The 13,163-nt window shown below is 46.5% G+C and overlaps 1 protein-coding gene across 1 annotated transcript in view; it reads right to left on the reverse strand.

The window, feature by feature from the left end:
- Nucleotides 1-2,350: 2,350 nt before the first annotated feature.
- SAMD13 (sterile alpha motif domain containing 13) overlaps nt 2,351-13,163 on the reverse strand; it is a 15,463-nt gene continuing 4,650 nt past the window's right edge. Inside the window, exons 2-4 of the mRNA XM_040360589.1 lie at nt 12,242-12,326; nt 7,003-7,114; nt 2,351-2,959 (exon numbers count right to left, since the gene is read on the reverse strand). Of these exons, the coding sequence (XP_040216523.1) occupies nt 2,816-2,959; nt 7,003-7,114; nt 12,242-12,326 (341 nt within the window). The 3' untranslated portion in view covers nt 2,351-2,815. The remainder of the gene's footprint in view (nt 2,960-7,002; nt 7,115-12,241; nt 12,327-13,163) is intronic.

Genomic DNA, 13,163 nt, shown 5'->3' on the forward strand with positions numbered 1-13,163 from the left:
GCTGGAACATGTCAAGAGTCTGGCAATGACATGGTCATATGTGCATGGTATGACTATTGGGTCTGGCAAGGGTAAGGTAGTCATAGTAACTGAGAAAAAACTGTGACTTTTTCCGTCATGGTGGGGTTGTTTTTTTTTCTTTTTTTAGGCAACTGGGATGCTATGTACAAGAAACTGGTCCTTGGAACTCTTTAGAAGTCTAAGGATACTACTTTGAACTAATGTCAGGGTTCTTAATTCAGTGTTGACATCTAATAGGGGAGAACAGGCTTACTCTGGCATCACCTACCAGCAGGAGCTACAGATTTTGGTGTTTTTATGGCTCCATGACCATTATGGAGCTGACAATGTCCCTACTGAACAAGGGCGTCTTCCAAGGACAAAGGGCCAGATTCACATAGAATTACGTTGCTCCTCGGCAGCGTAACGTATGTGATTTACGTTACACCGCCGCAGGTTTACAGCGTAAGTGCCTGATTCTCAGAACTCTTACCTGTAAACTTGCGGCGATGTAACGTAAATGCGCTCGGCGCAAGCCCGCCCAATTCAAATGGGGCGGGCACCATTTAAATTAGGCGCATTCCCGCACCGAATGTACTGCGCATGCTCCGTCGGGTAAATTACCCGACGTGCATTGCGCTAAATGACGTCGCACGGACGTCATTTGTTTAGACGTTAACGTAAATGGCGTCCAGCGCCATTCACGGACGACTTACGCAAACGAAGTTGTTTTTGAAATTTTGACGCGGGAACGACGGCCATATTTAACATGGTTTAGGACAACTAGGGCTCAGCCCTATCTTTACGCGGCGTAACTCGACGGAAACGACATAAAGTTAGATCGACGGGCAGCGCGGACGTTCGGGAATCGCCGTAACTATTCATTTGCATATTCTACGCCGACCGCAATGGCCTCGCCACCTAGCGGCCGGCCTAGAATTGCATCCTTAAGATCCGACAGTGTAATTCAATTACACCTGTCGGATCTTAGGGCTAGCTATGCGTAACTGATTCTATGAATCAGTCGCATAGTTAGGACGGCCCTAACACAGAGATACGATGGTGTATCAGGAGATACGCCGTCGTATCTCTTTTGTGAATCTGACCCAAAGTGTTGACAATATGGAGATGGAAATGGAGGTGAGCCTTTTGTGGAGCATGTTCATAGTCAAGATGCATTGGCCACCAGCAGAGACAAATCCAAAAATGTAACAGCAGTATAAGCAATACTTTCAGAAGGTAGATACCCTAAATGTTAAAGGTATGTGGACACTCTATAAAATATTGAGTTCAGGTGTTCTTATTGTTACAGTATACAAAGACATTTTAGACAATTGTTCTCTTCCAACCATGAAACAAGAGTTTGCCGAAGGCCCTTTTTGTGCACAAGGCCAGCTCCATATGGGACTCAAGTGGTCTGCACAAAGCCCTGACCTCAACCCAACTGAATACCTTTAGGAAGAATAATGCCGCGTACACATGATTGGACATTCCGACAACAAAACCGTCGGAATGTTGTCTCAAACTTGTCTTGCATACACACGGTCACGCAAAAATCCGATCGACAAGAACGCGGTTACGTACAACACGTACAACGGCACTATTAAAGGGACGTTCAATACCAGTCGTGTTAGTAGAAGTTTGGTGAGAGACGATTCACGCTTTTCAGCCTTGTGCTTTTCAGTCCGTTTACAGCGTGACGAATGTGCTATCTCCATTACGAACGCTAGTTTTACCAGACCGAGCGCTTCCGTCTGATACTTGATTCAGAGCATGCATGGAATTTTGTGCGTCGGAATTGTCCAAACACGATCAGATTTTCCGACAAGAACTTTTATTGTCGGAAAAAATGAGAACCAGCTCTCAAATTTTTTTTCTCGGAAATTCAGACAGCAAATGTCCAATGGAGCCTACACACAGTTGGAATTTTCGACAAAAAGCTCCCATCGAACATTTGTTGTCGGAAATTCCGACCGAGTGTACACGGCATTAGAATGTTAGTTGTGCATCAGGTCTTTGCATCCAACATCCTGACCTTACAAATGCTCTTATGGCCTAATGGGCACAAATTCCCATAAACACACTCCAAAATCTTGTGGAAAGCCTTCCAATTAGAATGAAGGCAGTATAGTGCAGGTAGGTGGTGCGCAGATGGTAAAAAGAGTATAACACAAGACTTACCAAGATTCGCCTTGTCTGGAATGCACTCTGTTTTTATCATATGAAACTTACCAGAGATAACCTTGTAGAGGGCTCTACAAAGTTCAGCACCCATCAAAAAAGGGCATTTGACTATGCAGTAGACTCCCCCCCTTTGTATGTCTATTATCTTCACAATTTTTTTTTTTTTTATAAATCCAGCTTTATCGAGATTGTCAAAGCTATACGTTTAAAAGTTATTCTACAATATGGGTAAACACCTTAGGAAAAATATATTGCACAGGCTTTCTAGGGTCTGCTCTCTTTTGTAGCTCACCAACAACAGCTACTGAACATTTTTCAAAAAGAGCCACTAAAATTTTTAAAAACAAATTCTACCTCTCCTGAAAGGTTATAATAAGTTTAAACCTCACCCTATATCCTAGGCAACCCTCTTGTTACAAAGTTTTTTTTACACACCCACTCCCCTGAGCCCCATCTCTTCCAGGATCCATAACTTGGGACAGTTGAGAGCTACGGACTTGTGAACTCTCTCGGTTAGGAATCCTCCAGGATATATCATTGCTGGCTCGGATTTGGTGGCAGATTTCCATATTGTTGGTCAAACAAAACACAATTGTCCTGTGGCCACAAAACAAGCCAATGTTTTCTTGTATTATGGAGGTGTGTTCTTTGTATGTTGCATCTGCAGGGGCTTCACGTGATACTCATAGATTTTAAGAGCTGGACCCAACTTCAGGGAAAGTCCCGTTAAGACATCATTTCGGGTCATCAGAAGAAGAGATTTCCCATCAATTTCCTATGATAGAGGAGAGGGAAGGTGATGAACAGTCAGGAGAGGGAAGGTGGTGGATAGTCAGGAGAGGGAAGGTGGTGGATAGTCAGGAGAGGGAAGGTGGTGGACAATCAGGAGAGAGAAGGTGGTGGACAGTCAGGAGAGGGAAGGTGGTGGACAGTCAGGAGAGGGAAGGTGGTGGACAGTCAGGAGAGGGAAGGTGGTGGACAGTCAGGAGAGGGAAGGTGGTGGACAGTCAGGAGAGGGAAGGTGGTGGATAGTCAGGAGAGGGAAGGTGGTGGACAGTCAGGAGAGGGAAGGTGGTGGATAGTCAGGAGAGGGAAGGTGGTGGATAGTCAGGAGAGGGAAGGTGGTGGACAATCAGGAGAGGGAAGGTGGTGGACAAGCAGGAGAGGGAAGGTGGTGGACAGTCAGGAGAGGGAAGGTGGTGGACAGTCAGGAGAGGGAAGGTGGTGGACAAACAGGAGAGGGAAGGTGGTGGATAGTCAGGAGAGGGAAGGTGGTGGACAATCAGGAGAGGGAAGGTGATGGACAATCAGGAGAAGGAAGGTGGTGGACAATCAGGAGAGGGAAGGTGGTGGACAGTCAGGAGAGGGAAGGTGGTGGACATTTAGGAGAGGGAAGGTGGTGGACAGTCAGGAGAGGGAAGGTGGTGGACAGTCAGGAGAGGGAAGGTGGTGGACAGTCAGGAGAGGGAAGGTGGTGGACATTTAGGAGAGGGAAGGTGGTGGACAGTCAGGAGAGGGAAGGTGGTGGACAGTCAGGAGAGGGAAGGTGGTGGACAGTCAGGAGAGGGAAGGTGGTGGACAGTCAGGAGAGGGAAGGTGGTGGACAGTCAGGAGAGGGAAGGTGGTGGATAGTCAGGAGAGGGAAGGTGGTGGATAGTCAGGAGAGGGAAGGTGGTGGATAGTCAGGAGAGGGAAGGTGGTGGACAATCAGGAGAGGGAAGGTGGTGGACAATCAGGAGAGGGAAGGTGGTGGACAGTCAGGAGAGGGAAGGTGGTGGACAGTCAGGAGAGGGAAGGTGGTGGACAATCAGGAGAGGGAAGGTGGTGGATAGTCAGGAGAGGGAAGGTGGTGGACAATCAGGAGAGGGAAGGTGATGGACAATCAGGAGAAGGAAGGTGGTGGACAATCAGGAGAGGGAAGGTGGTGGACATTTAGGAGAGGGAAGGTGGTGGACATTTAGGAGAGGGAAGGTGGTGGACATTTAGGAGAGGGAAGGAGGTGGACAGTCAGGAGAGGGAAGGTGGTGGACATTTAGGAGAGGGAAGTTGGTGGACATTTAGGAGAGGGAAGGAGGTGGACAGTCAGGAGAGGGAAGGTGGTGGACAGTCAGGAGAGGGAAGGTGGTGGGCAGTCAGGAGAGGGAAGGTGGTGGACAGTCAGGAAAGGTGGTGGACAGTCAGGAAAGGTGGTGGACAGTCAGGAGAGGGAAGGTGGTGGACAGTCAGGAGAGGGAAGGTGGTGGACATTTAGGAGAAGGAAGGAGGTGGACAGTCAGGAGAGGGAAGGTGGTGGACAGTCAGGAGAGGGAAGGTGGTGGACAGGCAGGAGAGGGAAGGTGGTGGACAGGCAGGAGAGGGAAGGTGGTGGACAGTCAGGAAAGGTGGTGGACAGTCAGGAGAGGGAAGGTGGTGGACAGTCAGGAGAGGGAAGGTGGTGGACAGTCAGGAAAGGGAAGGTGGTGGACAGTCAGGAAAGGTGGTGGACAGTCAGGAGAGGGAAGGTGGTGGACAGTCAGGAGAGGGAAGGTGGTGTGGACAGTCAGGAGAGGAAAAGAAAAAGATGAGGACGGTGGAGATAACAGGATGAAAGAACGAGAGCGTGAGAGATATGTTTGGAGGTGGGGAAAGAGTAGAAAGACGAGGAGACAGAGAGAATAAGAGGGCGAGAAGGAGAAAAAGAGAGACGGAGAGACCAAAGAGAAAAGAGAAAGAGAAAAGGAGATGGAAACAGGAAGAAGAAGAAAGAGTAAGAGATCAATATTCCCATTTCTGTCATCCATGGCAACTAATGCAATGTCACCTTTTGCCAATTTAGCATAGTCAGAATATATATATTTTTTTTCATTTTGCAATTTACTCTTAGCATTATTAAACATAACGCAAACAAGTAATACAAGAAATAAAACCAGTAATACTCCCTTCATGCTAAAAAAAACTAAATGATATATATATATATTGGCCCGGATTCACAGACATCGGCGCATATTTATGCCGCCGTAGCGTATCTCCTTTACGCTACGCCGACGCAGCAAAGAGAGGCAAGCACTGTACTCACAAAGCCAGTGCTGCCAAAACTGCGCTGGGTTTCCTAGGCGTAAGCCGGCGTATGTGGAAGTGGGCGTGAGCAATGCAAATGAGGCGTGACCTCATGCAAATGATGGGCCGAGCGCCAGACAGATATGTATAATGAACGGCACATGCGCCGTCCCGTGGACGCATCCCAGTGCGCATGCTCAGAATCACGTCGGAACTACTCCCTAAGATACGTCGGATCACTGCCTACGGCGTGAACGTAACCTACACCTAGTCATATTCACGTCCTACGTAAACTACGTAAAATACGCCGGCTTGTGTTCCCTGGTGCAGCCATTTGCAGTTACACCTCCTTTATGGGGCATAACTTTACGCCGGACGTATGACTTTACGCGCACTGCGTCGGACGGACGGACGTTCGTGAATCGGTGTACCTCCCTTATTTGCATATGTGAATAGAAATTCAATGGGAGCGCCAAATACGTCCAGCGTAAATATGCGCCCACTCTACGCCGGCGTAGGCAAGTTACGTCAGTCGGATGAAGCCTATTTTCAGGTGTACCTTAGTTTCTGAGTCCGGCGCATAGATACGACGGTGCATATTTGCACTTACGCGGCGTATCTGGAGATGCGTCGGCGCAAGTGCTTTGTGAATCCGGGTCATTGATGTTTTCTTAAACATTTTAAAGCCTAAAGAGATGTCCTCCTTTTACATGTTTAATCCTAAAAATGGTATCTGTGTTTACAGTGCCCCCTAGAGCTGAATTTAAATTATACCAGGCATTCAACACAAAGAAAGTAGGGTCAGGTATTTTTATGCCGTAGTATGGGTGGGGATGTTGGGTGGAGCACCTGAATTTTACAATATGTGTAGTGTGAGAATATATAGGATGCTATTGCTGATATCTCTGGAAAAAAGAGCCATTAATCCTTGCAGTGCAGGAACAGAGGCCCAGCAACAGCTGTGTTCTACAGGGGGGGGGGGGGGGGGGAGAATCATTATTTGATCCCCTGCTGATTTTGTATGTTTGCCCACTTACATAGAAATGAAGGGTCTATCATTTTTTATCATAGGTGTATTATCAATGATAGGGGCAGAATATCAACCAATTTTAAATGCATTTTTTGCTGTGAAAATGACAATGGTCCCAAAAATTGGTCAAAATTGTCCGAAGTGTCCGCCATAATGTCGCAGTCACGAAAAAAAAAATCGCTGATCGCCGCCATTAGTAGTAACATTTTTTTTTTTTATAAAAATGCAATAAAACTATCCCCTATTTTGTAAACGCTATACATTTTGCGCAAACCAACCGATAAACGCTTATTGCGACTTTTTTTACCAAAAATAGGTAGAAGAATACGTATCGGCCTAAACTGAGGATTTTTTTTTTTTTATGCATATATATTTTTGGGGGATTTTTTTGTTTATAGCGCAAAAAATAAAAACCGCAGAGGTGATCAAATACCACCAAAAGAAAGCTCTATTTGTGGGAAAAAAAGGACGCCAATTTTGTTTGGGAGCCATGTCGCACGACCGCGCAATTGTCAGTTAAAGCGACGCAGTGCCGAATCGCAAAAACTGGCCGGGTCCTTTAGCTGCCTAAAGGTCCGGGTCCTAAGTGGTTAAATAAACCGGAAGTGACGTGGTTAGAGTTTCTGATGGGTTGGAGATATTGACAGAACCGGGATGGTTCAGGGAGGTTCAGATAAGGATCCAAACACGTCTGAGCTCATCCCTAATGTTCATGGGTACATGCAGAGTTGCCATTAGGCCGTGCATTTTACCTGATCCTTAAACGCTTTGGCTTGTTCCTCAAATCCATTTGCCGTGAAGTAACTGACAACATCATCCACAGCCCAATGTGCCGGATCTGGAGGTCTTCCATTCTCCACTGAGCTACAGCAACAAATCAGAGGTAATTGAGGGTAATACAGTATGTTACAGGACAACAGGTCCCAGCCCCAAGCTTTCTATATCAGTAACAAGTCAAGGCGTATATCTGGGCAAAAACAAAATATATATAGTATATTTTGTTTTTGCTCAGATATACGCCTTAACTTGTATATTTTTAGGTAGATTCAGGTAGAGTTAGGCCAACTTATCAGTATATAAGTCGACCTAACTCAGAATCTACGCCGACCTATGTTTAACCACTTCCCGACCTCCTCATGTACATATACGTCAGCAGAATGGCACGGACAGGCACAATCACGTACCTGTACGTCCTCTGCTAGACGTGGGTGGGGGGTCCGATCGGGACCCCCCCGCTACATGCGGAGGTCGGGTCCGCTCGGGGAGCGATCCGGGACGACGGCGCGGCTATTTATTTATAGCCGCTCCGTCGCGATCGCTCCCCGGAGCTGAAGAACGGGGAGAGCCGCGTGTAAACACGGCTTCCCCGTGCTTCACTGTGTCGGCGCATCGATCGCGTCATTCCCTTTATAGGGAAGACACGATCGATGACGTCATTCCTACAGCCACACCCCCCTACACTAGTAAACACACACAAAGTAAAACCTAACTCCTACAGCGCCCCCTGTGGTTAACTCCCAAACTGCAACTGTCATTTTCACAATAAACAATGCATTTTTTGCTGTGAAAATGACAATTGTCCCAAAAATGTGTCAAAATTGTCCGAAGTGTCCGCCATAATGTCGCAGTCACGAAAAAAAATCGCTGATCGCCGCCATTAGTAGTAAAAAAAATAAAAAAAATAAAAATGCAAAAAAACTATCCCCTATTTTGTAAACGCTATAAATTTTGCGCAAACCAACCGATAAACGATTATTGCGCTTTTTTTTACCAAAAATAGGTAGAAGAATACGTATCGGCCTAAACTGAGGAAAAAAAAAATTTATATATGTTTTTGGGGGATATTTATTACAGCAAAAAGTAAATTGTCGCTCTATTTTTGTTTATAGCGCAAAAAATAAAAACCGCAGAGGTGATCAAATACCACCAAAAGAAAGCTCTATTTGTGGGGAAAAAAGGACGCCAATTTTGTTTGGGAGCCACGTCGCACGACCGCGCAATTGTCTGTTAAAGCGACGCAGTCCCGAACTGTAAAAACCCCTTGGGTCTTTAGGCAGCAATATGGTCCGGGGCTTAAGTGGTTAAGCGTATGCTCAAACATATTTGCTTAAACAAATGCGCCGTCCTATCTTAGGTTGCAATATTTTGGATGGCCGCTAGGTGGCGCTTCCATTGCGGCCGGCATAGAATATGTAAATGAGTTTATACGCCGATTCACGAACGTACGCCCGGCCGCCGCAGTCGATTTACGCAGTTTCCCTAAGGCCTTAGGAGGCCTAAAGTTATTCCACCTATTAGGTGGAATAACAATGTTAAAGTATGGCCGCCGTTCCCGCCGCAAGGTTCGAATTTTTAACGTTGTTTGCGTAAGTCGCCCGCGAATCGGGATTTACGTTGTTTACGTCCACGTCGAAATCAATAGGCCCGTGCGGCGTATGTAACCGCAATGCACACTGGGAAATGTAGTCGCCCGGCGCATGCGCAGTGACAAAAAAACGTCAAAAACGTGAGGTCAAGCCTCATTACCATTAAACACGCCCCCCCAACCCATTTGAATTAGGCGCCCTTACGCCCGCCGCATTTACACTACGCCGCCCTAAGTAAGGAGGCAAGTACTTTGTGAATCGTGTACTTGCCTCTCTTACTTAAGGCGGCGTAGTGTAAACACGCTAGGCTACGCCGACCTAGATTGGCGCGCCCCTACCTGAATCTACCTAATAGTTCATCTTTGCAATACTTGCACATTTCCTCATTTTTTTAATCTATAAATCAAACAGATAAGTATATAAGCAAGCTCCTAACTTGCTATGCCCTATCAGCTCTGCCCAGTACTTTCTGTGGACTACAGAACATCTTCCCCTATGATGTGGTTATAGAAAGAAGAAGGTGTTCTGTAGTCCCAACACACTTCCTGTCCTGTCCTACTTCACAGCCAATAGGTTCCTAGCATTGAGTGAAGCTGACAGTGGAAGCAGCCTCATGGGGAAGCTCCGGTCTGCTCTCTCCTTGATATCAGGCAGTGGTGGGATTCCATAACCAATCGCAGGCTGTCTTTAGGATCTAATGGATAACTATAGGTAGATTCACAAAGAGTTAGGCCGGCTTATCAGTAGATAAGCCGGCCTAACTCAGAATCTACGCCGACGGATGTTTAAGCGTATGCTCAAACAGAGATACGCTTAAACATATCTAAGATAGGACGGCTTGCGCCGTCCTATCTTAGATTGCAATTTTTCTGATGGCCGCTAGGTGGCGCTTCCATTGCGGCCGGCGTATATTATGTAAATGAGGGGATACGCCGATTCACGAACGTACGCCAGGCCGACGCAGTACTTTTACGCCGTTTACGTAAGAGATAGGCCGCGTAAAGTTAGAGCTAGGCTCTAGTGGAATAGTAATGTTAAGTATGGCCGCCGTTCCCGCCGCGAAATTCGAAATTTTTACGTTGTTTGCGTAAGTCGTCCGCGAATCGGGATTTACGTCGTTTACGTCCACGTCGAAATCAATAGGCCCGTACGGCGTACTTAGCCACAATGCACACTGGGAAATGTAGTCGCCCGGCGAATGCGCAGTGACAAAAAACGTCAAAAACGTGAGGTCAAGCCTCATTACCATTAAACACGCCCCCCAACCCATTTGAATTAGGCGCCCTTACGCCCGCCGCATTTACACTACGCCGCCCTAAGTAAGGAGGCAAGTACTTTGTGAATCATGTACTTGCCTCTCTTACTTAAGGCGGCGTAGTGTAAACACGCTAGGCTACGCCGACCTAGATTGGCGCGCCCCTACCTGAATCTACCTAATAGTTCATCTTTGCAATATTTGCACATTTCCTCATTTTTTTAATCTATAAATCAAACAGATAAATATATAAGCAAGCTCCTAACTTGCTATGCCCTATCAGCTCTGCCCAGTACTTTCTGTGGACTACAGAACATCTTCCCCTATGATGTGGTTATAAAAAGAAGGTGTTCTGTAGTCCCAACACACTTCCTGTCCTGTCCTACTTCACAGCCAATAGGTTCCTAGCATTAAGTGAAGCTGACAGTGGAAGCAGCCTCATGGGGAAGCTCCGGTCTGCTCTCTCCTTGATATCAGGCAGTGGTGGGATTCCATAACCAATCGCAGGCTGTCTTTAGGATCTAATGGATAACTAGTGTCTGTAAATCCCACAAAACTCCTTGCCTGCTGCGTTGTCTGTGTGATAACTGCAGGGCTGGGAGGAAGCTCAGCTGTATTGAGAACATTTCCAACATGTACAGTGCCTTGAAAAAATATTCATACCCCTTGCAATGTTAAACATTCCATTGTAGCTCTGGCTGTATGTTTAGGGTCGTTGTCCCGCTGGAAGGTGAACCTCCGCCCCAGTCTCAAGTCTTTTGCAGACTTATAACAGGTTTTCTTCTTAGATTGTCCTGTATTGGGCTCCATCCATCTTCCCATCAACTCTGATCAGCTTCCCTGTCCCTGCTGAAGAAAAGCATCCCCACAACATGATGCTGCCACCACCATGTTTCACAGCGGGGATGGTGTGTTCAGGGTGATGTGCAGTGTTAGTTTTCTACCACACATAGCATTTTGCTTTTAGGCCAAAAAGTTCAATTCTGGTCTCATCTGACCAGAGCACCTTCTTCCACATGTTTTCTGTGTCCCCCACATGGCTTCTCGTAAACTGCAAACGGAACTTCTTATGGCTTTCTTTCAACAATGTCTTTCTTCTAGTGACTCTTCCATAAAGGGCAGATTTGTGGAGAGCACTACTAATAGTTGTCCTGTGGACAGATTCTCCCACCTGAGCTGTGTATCTCTGCAGCTCCTCCAGAGTTACCATGGGCCTCTTGGCTGCTTCTCTGATCAATGCTCTACTTGCCCGGACTGTCAGTTTAGGTGGACGGCCATGTCTTGGTAGGTTTGCAGTTGTGCCATACTCCTTCCATTTTTGGATGATGGATTAAATAGAGCTCTGTGAGATGTTCAAAGCTTGGGAGATTTTTTATAACCTCAGAGCCGGTTCACACTGGGGCGACTCGTCAGGCGGCTGAGCCGCCTGACGAGTCGCGTTCCATTCTATGCAATAGAACCGTTCTAATAGGAGCGACACAAGTCGCTCCGACTTAGAAAAAGGTTCTTGCACGACTTCGGGGGTGGCTCGGGGCGACCTGCATTGACTTCTATACAGAGGTCATTTTGCAGGTCGCCTTGCGGAGTCGCCCCCGAAGTCGTGCCGCCTAAGTGTGAACCGGCTCTAACCCTGCTTTAAACTTTTCCACAACTTTATCCCTGACCTGTCTGGTGTGTTCCTTGGCCTTCACGATGCGGTTTGTTCACTAAAATTCTCTAATAAACCTCTGAGGGCTTCACAGAACAGCTGTATTTATATTGAGATTAAAGCTAGATATACACTATACAATTTGTTGTAGATTTTTTCCTTCAGATTTACCAAAACCATCTAATATGAGGTCAAACCTTAAGAGTTTCGATTTGTATGCAATCAGGCAGGCCCTTGCACTTAATGGTTTTGGTAAATCTAAAGGAAATCAGACAACAAAAGTTGTATAGTGTGTATGGGGTCTACGTTACACACAGGTGGGCTCTATTTACTAAAAATGTGACTTCTGAAGGCAATTGGTTCCAATAGATTTTTAGGTAGGGGTATCAGAGTAAAGGGGGATCAATACAAATGAACGCCTCACTTTTCAGATATTTATTTGTAAAACATTTGGAAAACCATTTATCATTTTCCTTCCACTTCACAATTATGTGCCACTTTGTGTTGGTCTTTCACATAAAATCCCAATAAAATACATTTACGTTTTTGGTTGTAACATTACAAATGTGGAAAATTTTAGGGGCATGAATACTTTTTCAAGGAACTGTACATGAATTGAAGACAAGCTCTGATATTTGTTGCATGGAGACACAATGGAATTCTAAAGAGTGACATAGACAACCTTTATTAATTCCCTAAAATGTGAACCAACCCGGACTTACTTTTTAGAATCCACGGAGCCATTCTCCTTATTTTCCATGCTCCCTGCGTCCTGTGATTGGCTGGTGATTTCTTTGGTTTCCACAACTGGCATGTAGGAAAATTAAGCACATCAGTAAACTGGTGAATAGATGACACACCTAGATCCATGGCACATACATGACCTTTCCCTATACGAGCCCCATGTTTCAAAGTGCTTTATAACCCTAGTTCTGACTTGCTGCCCTCCCCTCCAGCCGCGGCCGATTCGACAACAACCGTGAACAGGATGGCCGAGTGTTTTGGCTGTGAACACTTTCCAGAGACAAGGAACGGCAAGAGGTATGCAGAGGGAGGGAGGTGTGTCAGGACCTGCATTCTGTTTGTCGTTTCTTGTCACTGGAAAGTGTTGCCACTCATGTGTGAGGTGCCCTGGACACTTAGGAAGAGAAAGAAAGAAAAAAGAAAGGATGATAGATGCATGGGGGAGCTGCAGTTTTATGGCACGGGACTCTGAAGGAATGGCCTTCAGAGCAAAAGTGCAGAAGACAGTGGAGGAGACCCGGCAGAAGACAGCGGGCAGAGGGGAGAAGAACCAGAGAGGGGAGAAGAGCCAGGGAGGGGAGAGGACATTAGCAGAGGAGGTAGAAGAGCTGATGAGGGTAGAAGAATTCGGAAGAGACCCCGGAGTTGCTTAAAAAATTACAATAAAAAGCTGTGTAGTGTGTTTTATTTTTGACCCTTTTTTTTAGGTGAATGGGTAGGGCTACAATGTACCCCATACTCATTCACATAGGGTGGGGGGTCCCCTTGTTAAAGGGGACTCTCAGATTCCAATAAGCCCCCGCCCGCAGACCCCAACAACTAACGGCCAGGGTGGTCGGGAAGAGGCCCACGTCCTCATCAACATCGGGACAAAGTGCTTTGGGGTGGGGGGCAAAGCAC

The sequence above is a fragment of the Rana temporaria genome, chromosome 7 (assembly GCF_905171775.1).
Source record: "Rana temporaria chromosome 7, aRanTem1.1, whole genome shotgun sequence".
Classification (NCBI taxonomy): Eukaryota; Metazoa; Chordata; class Amphibia; order Anura; family Ranidae; genus Rana; species Rana temporaria.